Consider the following 10077-nt stretch of genomic DNA (forward strand, 5'->3'; position numbering starts at 1 on the left):
GTAGGCTATATACCGCATCACAGGCACTGATGGGCCATTGGCAAAGCACCTTGTACTCAGTGTACTTCTGGTACGTAGAGTACTTGGGCAACAGGGAGTGACTAGTCTGCTGAATGCTTCATTTGTTTTTCTTTTTCAACAGGAATTTTATTGAGCTCCTGTTCCATGCAAGGCATTGTGCTTGGAATACAAAGATGAATAAGATTGTCCTTGTCCCCAGTAAGCTTCCAAGCTAGTTGGGGGGAGGGGAAGGGGTGGAAAGACAGTCTATTATTTATTTTTATATTCACAATGCCTTGCATAAAGGGCTGGCTGGTAGCAGAACCTCTGCATCTGTTGATTTAAAGGTGTTTGCAATGATAGAAGGATGTTACTGCAAAGTGGTACGTCTGCCTGGATGGGAAAAAGAAAATGAAGCTTGAAGGATGCATAGGATTTTGTTAGATAAATAAGCAGAGAAGGGCATTCGGACAGAAGCGTAGAGGCTGGGAAGATGTGATGAGGTTCAGGGTGCTACAAGTAGTTAGGGGGCAAAGGATGAAATGTGGCATCATTAGGGAGACATGGTTGATAATGATGGATGAGGGAGTTTGTTTTCTGGAGAAGTCGGCAGAGTGTGGTCCAAGGGCGTTTTGTGCCTTCCTGAGGAATTAGATGTTATTCTCTAGGAAAGGGGAACTCCTTAAAGAATGTTAGACAGCAGAGTAATGTCGTCAGAAGATAGTTGTCACTCTGAAGGTGGCAGATGGATTGAAAGGACAAGGTGGCCAGAGGGACAGATTGCTTTAGTCTTCTGATTGGAAAGCTGCGTGCCTCTCTGAGCTTTCTTTGAGGACACCTCCTGTACCAGTCTCACCAGGACGGCAGTCTGATTGTGGTGGGATTGGCTCTCTTCCAAGAGCTCCATCATGAACAACTTCCTCCTCCCAGGCAGAGTCAAGTCTCTGGGTTTTGTCTGTCTTTGTCTATGTGCAGCTAGGCTCACAGCATGGTGTTGACTGTTCTGCTAAGGCATTTACATCAGTCTCGTTCTCCTTGACCCTGTGAGGGTAGGCTTCTATTCTGACAGGCATTTCAAAGGTAGAGACTTGTCCAGAATTACACAACCCAAACAACAGAGCTAAGATTTTTGACTTTGGACTGTCTTGAGTAGGAAAAGTGTATGTTCTGGAGTACTAGCTCAATAAAGTCAGTTCAAGAACTGTGGTGGTAAAAAGGGATTATTTCTTAAAGCACCCTGTTTAATTAACGTTTATTAAACTTTATGTAGAGCGCACATATAAATGAACTAAATTGAGGGGTGGGGTGCAGGTATGGTGGCCAGCCTGGTCTACAAAGTAAGTTCCAGGACAGCCAGGACTACACAGAGAAAGTCTGTCTAGAAAAAAAAAAAAAAAAAAAAAAACAACAACAAAATAGGGGCTGGGAGATGGCTCAGAGGTTAAGAGCACTGACTGCTCTTCAGAGGACCTGGGTTCAATTCCCAGCACCCACATAGCAGCTTACAAGTGTCTGTAACTCCAGTTCCAGGGGATCCAACACCCTCACACAGCTAGATCTGCAGGTAAAACACCAATGTATACAAAATAAAAATAAATTGTTAGAAAAAGAAAAACAAAAATAAATAGATGAATAAATAAATAAATAAATAAATAAATGCATGACTGAAGTGGTAGAAAGAAATTGTATATTCATCTCCAGAATCCAGGTGATTGTTCTTTCTGTTTGCTGTGACTGACAGCACTTAGGAATTTAAAATCTAAAGTGAGAAATAACCTCATAGAAAATGTAGTTGGAGGGGGCGGGTAGGAGGGAAAGGGAACTGAGATTGACATGTAAAAGAAGCTTGTTTCCAATTTAAATAAAATAAATAAATAAATTACAAAAAAAGAAAATGTAGTTGGCACCAGAAAGGTCTGCCTGTCTGAAAGTGGCTTTGACTCTGAGCACTATTGAGGGCCATGCCGCTTAGCGGTTAAAAGCACTTCCTGCTCTTCCAGAGGACCAAAATTCAGGTCCCAGCACCCACATCAGCCAGCTTACAGCTAACTTCAGCTCCAGGGGATCTGACACCCCCTTCTGGTCTCTTGGGCACCTGCCCACATGTGTATGTGCATACACACACATAAAAAATAGTAATAAACAAGAGGCTAGAGAAATGGCTCAGCGGTTAAGAGTACCAGCTGCTCTTCCAGAGGTCCTGAGTTCAATTCCCAGCAACCACATGGTGACTGGCAACTATCTGTCATGAGATCTGATATCCTCTCCTGGTGGGCATGAAGACCGGTCACTCATAAACATAAAATAAATAAATGGTTTTTAAAATATATATAATAATAAGGACTGGAGAGGTGGCTCAGAGTTTAAGAGCACTAACTGCTTTTCCAGAGGTCCTGAGTTCAATTCCCAGCAACCACATGGTGGCTCACAACCATCTATAATGAGATCTGGTGCCCTCTTCTGGTGTGTAGGCATACATGCAGGCAGAAAGTTGTATACATAATAAATACATCTTTAAAAAATATATACTAATAAAATCTGTTTCTCTCCTCTCTCCCTTCTCTTTCACCACTCCCTTCTCTTCTCCCAATAAAACTTCCCAAGTAAAAATAAATAAAATCTTAAAAACTAAAACAGTGGTCACCAAGATGGTTCAGTAGATGAAGGAGCCTTCGGTCAACCTGACAACCTGAATTAGATTCCCCAGAAGCCACATGGTCGAGGGAGAGAACCAACTCCTGCAAGTGGTCTGCTGACTTCCAATGTAATGCTGGCATGAGCGCGCGCGCACGCACACACACACACAAATAAATAGGTAAAAGTAATAAAAATAAAAGAATTCAGAAGACATTGCTAGGACTCTCAGTGGGTCAGATAGATAGACAAACCTCATACCTGCAGTTAAAGCTCAGAAATGCTTTAGGTAATATGTAGCCACACACACTATTTGGTACAATACTCACAAGTGTTCATACTAACTTGATCTGTGTTTTGTTGCTGCAGGATGCAAAGAGGGCAATAGTTCTTGGTGAGACAGAAAAGACTTGAAGGAAGCAAGGCTTGACAGTGAGGGAGTTGTGATTCCCTGGAGAGAAGCATTTGGTTGCTGGGTGTAAATGGTAGATGTGTTGAGGATAGCAGCTTGTTTTTGTCCTGCCCTGCCAGGTGACCTGACACCTCATCTCCTTTCAACTTAGGCAAGTCTTCTGGCTTGTGAAGGCCTAGCAGGTGTGAGTTTGGTTCCCACTGCAGCCAGCAAGAAGATGATGCTGAGCCAGATTGCCAGCAAGCAGGCCGAAAATGGCGAGCGGGCAGGTAGCCCTGAGGTGCTGAGATGCTCGAGTCAGGTACAGCACTTGAGTCCTTTGTGGCACCTGGGGGTCGGGTGGCCCCAAGCTCTGCCAGGAGGCACCAAGCTGCAGTTCCTCCCTGCTTTGTTATGGTGTTCTATTTAGGGAAGTGGGGAACTGGGGTCCAGGTGGAAAAGAATGAGTGTGAGTGTTTGGAGAGCTAAGGAAAGTGCTTGTACCTGCAAACTCCTACACCAGGAAAAGGGAAGAGGAAGTGGATTGAGGAGAGGAAGCAGGTGGTTTACTCTCTTTATAAACTATCAAGAAACAGCATTTAGTTTCTCATCTTGTGTTCTGAGATGGATGGTAAGTTTAGATTTGATTTGTCTTCAAAGGGCCACCGAAAAGACAGTGATAAATCCCGGAACCGCAAAGACGATGACAGCTTGGCTGAGGCTTCTCATTCAAAAAAAACTGTTAAAAAGGCAGGTAATGGGGTTAGTCCCAGACTCATGCAGTTTGGTAATGGGGTCACCTCCTTTTCTAATCATGGTGACTCACATTTTCCCCTAGTGAGTTCATCCAGGGCCACTCTGACAGTCACTGTTCACCCTTGCTGACCATTCTTGGTATAGGTGGGGAGTGTGATGTGTGCTCTTGTAGCAGGACAGGCCAACCCCAGCTTTACTCATCTTGAGTGTTAGCTGTGGCAACACAGCTGGCTCACCCAGTCCATCTTCCTCCCTTCCTGGCTGTTAGTCTAAGGGATATGACAGGAAACAGCACCTTTCTCAATATCAGAGAGTTTCTTGTCCAGCAGCTGGAATTGGATCCAGAGTAGAATAGTCTCTAGGAAGAGGGCAGAGAGATATCTCCATGACATTCCTATTGTTGCCCCCAGGTGGTGGTAGTGGAACAAAATGGCTCTTTTCAAGTAAAGATTCCCAAAAATTTTATTTGTGAACACTGCTTTGGAGCTTTTCGGAGCAGTTACCACCTCAAGAGGCACATCCTTATCCACACGGGTAAGTCTTTTATCTGTATTCAAGCTTGCTTCAGATGAGGAGAGTAGTCTGTAGCTTGTATTCCAGCTGGGTTTGTTTTCTGGGAGAGCATTAGAAATGGGGGCAGAGGACTAGTTCAGTGATGCAGTGGGATTGCATGGCTTGAGGTGTTCACTGAGACCAGCAGTTTTACATGTTTACGATCACTAAGGTGTCTGGAAGACAAGTGGAATGTATGGTCCCACCATAAACTTCTCTTGGTACTCACTTCTTTTTTGCCTCTGGGCCAGGTGAGAAACCGTTTGAGTGTGATGTATGTGATATGCGTTTCATCCAGAAGTACCATCTTGAACGCCACAAGCGTGTACATAGTGGTGAAAAGCCTTACCAGTGTGAACGATGTCATCAGGTAAGGTTTGCCTGTCATCCACCTTGAAACAGCAGCACACATAAATTTTTCCTTCTCCAAGAAGTAGGACCAGGAACCAGGTGATGGTGGTGCATGCCTTTAAACCCAGCACTCAGGAGGCAGAGGCAGGAGGATCTCTGTGAGTTTGAGGCCAGCCTGATCTATAAAGCTACACAGAAAAACCCTGTCTCGAGGGGAAAAAAAAAAGTAGGGCCAGTCTTTTCCTGGCTGACAGAGGGGCCTCCACAATACGGTTAGCACCTCAGAAAGAGGCATATCTCTGGCCTTATGGGGCTAATCATAGGTAGTTCTTGTTAGAATATCATATTACCATTTATTTTGATTTGGATTTTTTTTGTTTTGTTTTCACTGAGACAGGGTCTCACTATGTAGCTCTGACTGTCCTGGAACTCACTGTGTAGACCAGGCTGTTCTCAAACTCACAGAGATCTGCCTGATGATATCATTTCTTGAATTCCTTTTCTATGGCAAGTACTTGTGAAAACATGCAACATAGAATTTGAGTGCTGGGCATGTTTTGACTTCATTATCTCCTTAGGGTAGCTGTGTTATCCTAATCTCACATAATGGGGAAATTGGAGTTCAGGAAGTTAACTTTCCCCACACAGTAGGTAACAGTATAGTTGATATTTAGTCCAAATTCAAAGCACCTGCACTATGGAAAAATCGATGTCATCTCTGCCCAGGGGATCCAGTATCTGATCTGATGAGAATGTAAGTGTGAGGACCAAGTGAGACAAGAACAGCAGGCGAGAAGTGATAGCACCTGACATTTCCTAGATGCTCTGCTCACTCTCAGCTCTCAAGTCCACAGTTACAGTGAGTCTTCAGAATGCTAGGATGAGAGCTGCTGCTGATGGTGACGGCATGTGACCCTAACCCATCATCCGAGAGGCATCCTCTGCAGCCATAGCAAGTTTGAGTCTAGCCTGCACAGTGTGAGCTCTTGTCACAAAGCCAAAACACTAGAATGCAGCACCATGAGGGAGCCGAGTTTGGTAGCACATAGCGTAATCCTAGCACGCAGGAGAAGCAGAGCAAGAGGACCACAAGTTCTAGGCCAGCCTCAGTTAAGCAGCAAAGCCTGTCTCAAAGAAATGTAGTTGTCTGCCCTGTCCTTGGGCCCAAATAGTGTACAAACCTTAAGATAAGTATGTGATGAGAAGCTAGTGGTGTGCATCTCAGTGGTGAGTCTTGCCAAGTATGCCCTCCCCTTGGGGTTGGTCTCCATTCCGGCAAAATAAACATTTGGTGAGTGAAGCAGCTACACTGTGTTGGATGCTTTTAACCTGTTCCTTCAGATAGACAGGTTCGGAGCTGTTAGGTAATTTGCTCATTGTCACATGACTAAATGACAGAACCAGCATTCCAAGTCCAGGCCCTTTGCTCCAGCACAGGCTTGTTGTTGTTAACATTTATTATTGTGTGTACATAATACAGCACAGGTGTGGAGATCGGAGGAGCTCCTTCTATTATGTTGGTTCTAGACATCAAACTCAGGTCATCTTGGCAATAAGGGCCTTTACCTGCTGAGACATCTCATCATTTGCCCACCTCTCCTTTTTTGGGATGGGGTCTTAGGTAGTCCACACTGGCTTCCAACTTTATGTATAACCAAGGATGACCTTGAATGTCTGATCTTCCTGCCTTCGGCTCCCAAGTGCTGGAATCAAAGGTGTGCACCACCATGATCAGTTTATAGGTATTGAGTATCAAATCTGGGGCTTCATGTGTACTAGGCAAGCACTCTACCAGCTGAGCTGCATCCCTGGCCCCTAGAAACAGCATTGGTTCTTCTTGTTTGTTTGAGACAGGGTCTGTCTACATAGCCCTGGCTGTCCTATGTAGACCAGGCTAGACTCGAACTCACAGCGATCCACCTGCTTCTCTGCCTCCTGAGTTCTGAGATTAAGGGCGTGTACCACCATGCCCAGCAACATGAGTGTTCCTCAGCACTGTGTGCTCCTACTATGCAGATGCTGAGAGAACAAGAACATAGCATAGCCTTCTCTACAAGGAAGGAACCTACTAACAGACAACTAAATTTCTCTTGGAGCTTAATCCTCCCTCTCTCTCTCCACAGTGTTTTTCTAGGACAGACCGACTACTCAGACACAAACGGATGTGCCAAGGATGCCAGTCCAAGACATCTGATGGGCAGTTTTCTCTATAGACACGGGAGCCCTAGGTGGTGGGAGTGATGAGAGGAGTCCACCAAAGAGCACACCCCTCTGCTCTGATGGCCCCACCACCACTCCCTCTGAACCTGTCCCCCTTCCCAGAGGAGTGGCCCCAGGTGAGCAGAAGAGAGCATCAGAGGACAGCGGCTCCAGAGCCTCAGCTCTGTAAATAGTCTGTGACTCTGCGTATCTCGGGAAAGTTCCTACAGCATTCCTGGGCAGGGGAGCTGGTCCCTGGACCCTTAGCAGAGGTCATAGGTGGGGACTCAAAGGTACAGGACCAAGACTGAAGTGTTCCCACAACCTTGGACTGGAACTGGCAGCTGAAATGAAAAGGACTGAGGAGGGGCATTTGTTTGTTCTGCTCTTGTTTTTGTTTATCCAAAAGCAATTACAGCAGGTAAACAGGGGACACAGGTAATCTGGAGACGCAAAGTCCTTAAGCAAAGCAAGGACTGTGGCTGGTCCAGCCATTTTTTGTTACTGTAGGCCTTTGGTGTTCCACAGCCCTACATCTTACTTCTGTTTGAAAGAAAATAGGACCAGGGCTGATAGCTAAGCTTACTTGGACTTCTTATACTCTATGAGGACAAAAGGAGAAACTGGGGGGAGGGGGGGACTGATCGGGTTGGACAAGAAGAGTGGGCATACCTTTTTATCTCCTCACGAAGAGCAGTGTTGTGCCCATGGGTGTTCTCATGATTTGTGCACCACCAATGCCTGATGGGGTCAGCTCAAGTGCCTTTTGTAGGAAACTTGGGTGGGGTAGCCCGTGCAGCCCTTTTTTCTGGGCAGTTGGTCTTGGTTATGGTTTGTGGCTACCTCACTGTCCTTGACTCCAAAAACCAGGCAGCAGTTGAACAGGGAGTCCTGGGTGTCAAAGTGGGCTATCCCCACTTGTGCTGTCTTAGAACAGCCAAGGATAATGCAAAGTTTGCCAACAACTGTTAGAGGAGCAAGCATGGTGGCCCTGATGTGACTTGTGTGAAAGAGCCCCTTCCTGCCCAAATCCTGCGACTGTATTCAAGTAGTTGGAGTGGAAGTCTGGTCTTCAGTCCCAAAGAACACGGTCTTGGCTTCCTCCTTGATAGGCATCCCTAACCAACAAGGTGGAGGCGGAAGGATGCAGCAAAGGAAGGACACCTAATATCTGTTTTATTCTGGACCTTATCTGTTCCAGACCCCCATCTTGTCTACCCTGAAAAAGTGATGAGGTGTGTGTCTCGGTATGATTTGTCAGTGCTGTGTGTGTTTGCTTGGAAGGGGTGAAAATTATTGAGCTAAATGTATTCTGCCACCAACTTAGAGGACAGAAAGCATAGAGCAGCCTCCCCGCCCAGACCTGGAGGGTGCCTGCCTCCCAGAGGTTGCTGAGAACAAGGGAACTGAGAGGTTTTGTTCCAGAAGGATTTTTTTGGGTTTTTTTTTTGTTGTTGTTGTGTAGATGATTGAACAGTGTGCTGCTTAGAGTGTGTCTAAGCCAAGGCTTATGGACATGTATTTTCTAAAGTGAAATAACTCCCTTCCCGATAAAGAAAGGATCCTCAAGGGAGGTTTTCAGATTCCATTGAGCACTACCCCACCCCAGGGGACCTACTTCAGGTGTAATCATGGAGACTGACTTGAGCACACACACAGCTGTAGCTGTGGGTAGGAATCAGAGATGGCAGCCTCCAAGAAGTTCTTGCCTAGCAAAGAGGGCCAGGCAGCAACATACTGTTGGCTGTGGCCTCTTCCAGTGTGTTGAGGGATGGTACCTCATATCTCTCGGGTTGAAGTACTTCAGGGAAAAAGAAGGGAAGATGTTGTAACCTTCAACTTGACTCTGACAGCACCTGAGAGCCTTGGGTGAGGTGTCTGAGGACTGTTCACTGCCATGTGTTCTAACTTCATGCTGTCCCTACTGTTTGATATGCTCTAGAACCTGCGCCTCAGTGTTTGACTTACCATGTGGCCCTTGGGCATCTTTGTGCATACAAAGCAGATCCTTTCAAGTTAGCGGGTTCTGCTGGACTGGGATTTTTCTGTCATTCAACTCTGGGAAAGGAAACATTGAGAAAGATACCCTCCCTAAAATGCTTTTGGGAATGGGAGCCCTCCCTGCTGCTTGAAGATGATCTGTTTGTTGGGGGAGGTAGGAGAATGACCCGTGTTTCTACATGTATGAATGTATGTACTGGGTCAGGGCAGGCCCTGCAGACCTTGGCTTCTTGCTGAGTGAAAGCTGGGAGGAAGAGAACTTGGGAATGTATGTACAGATGGCCCAACCAGAGCTACACTGCCAAGGCCTGAGTGTGAGACTGGCAGTGTAGTTCAGAACAGACAGGCTCTGGGATGAAGAGTAATAGGACACCCAAGGGCTCAGGAACCACATCTCTACCCCAGGGAAACCACAGATGGCTGCAAAGGCTCCTGGGCCTGATGCTGCAGCTCTACTAAGGTGGTGTGTTAGCACTGGACAGATGTCTCAGGTGTGTGTAGAAAGGGGAAACGAAGAGAGGGGCAGGTGCTCTGAGATCAAAATGTGAATGTGGGTTGGGTGGGCAGAGTAATCCCAGTCCCTGGGTGGGCTCCCACAATGCCAGCCCTGCCATCGTGCCCTTGCTGGTGCCTGTCCTTCCATCCATCCCCACCAGCCTCCTGTCACCACTTAGCTACTGATTGCGCTCCATGGCTTGACACGGAGGGTTCGATGAGTGGAGTTTCGCCACAGTTTCACCTCTCCCAGTTCCTTCCGTCTCTACTGTGGCCCTGGGCTTTTATCTTCAATTCCCTCCTACCATGCTCCACCTTTTTTTTTTTTTTTAAATATACTTATTTTGCTATGGGGGAGGGGACTATCAAATGAACAAGATCACTTTTAAATGGTAGTTTTATAAGATGTTATAAACTTGTATCTTTTTACCATTAAAGTGCAGTGTATGTTCCTTCGTGATATATTTAGGATATTTAAATAAAAAGAATGGCGCTTTTCTACATTCCATCTCCTCTTTGAGAAGACTTGATTTGTTGGGGGCACTTTATCACCAAAGGCCAGAGTGGTTTTAATAGGCTCCTTTTCTATGTTAACCACCCTACAACTTGTAACAGAGCAAGCTACCCTGTTAAAACATCTTCTCTCCAAAGAGACACAACAAGTAGAGACAAAAAGGTATCATTTTTGCTGAGAAAGG

General features: G+C 46.0%; 1 protein-coding gene across 4 annotated transcripts in view; it reads left to right on the forward strand.

The window, feature by feature from the left end:
* Positions 1-9887, forward strand: part of Znf740 (zinc finger protein 740) — an 11508-nt gene extending 1621 nt beyond the window's left edge. For 2 of the 4 annotated variants that reach the window (XM_035440898.1, XM_027396673.2), the window contains 5 exons: positions 3198-3347; positions 3686-3775; positions 4192-4315; positions 4585-4703; positions 6808-9887. In XM_035440898.1, the coding sequence (XP_035296789.1) occupies positions 3198-3347; positions 3686-3775; positions 4192-4315; positions 4585-4703; positions 6808-6897 (573 nt within the window). In that variant the 3' untranslated portion in view covers positions 6898-9887. Of the gene's footprint in view, positions 1-142; positions 220-3165; positions 3348-3685; positions 3776-4191; positions 4316-4584; positions 4704-6807 lie in introns of all 4 variants that reach the window. The other 2 variants (XM_027396674.2, XM_027396676.2) reach the window with 2 other exon arrangements.
* The last annotated feature ends 190 nt before the right edge of the window (positions 9888-10077 follow it).

Source organism: Cricetulus griseus, chromosome 2, assembly GCF_003668045.3.
Source record: "Cricetulus griseus strain 17A/GY chromosome 2, alternate assembly CriGri-PICRH-1.0, whole genome shotgun sequence".
Lineage (NCBI taxonomy): Eukaryota > Metazoa > Chordata > Mammalia > Rodentia > Cricetidae > Cricetulus > Cricetulus griseus.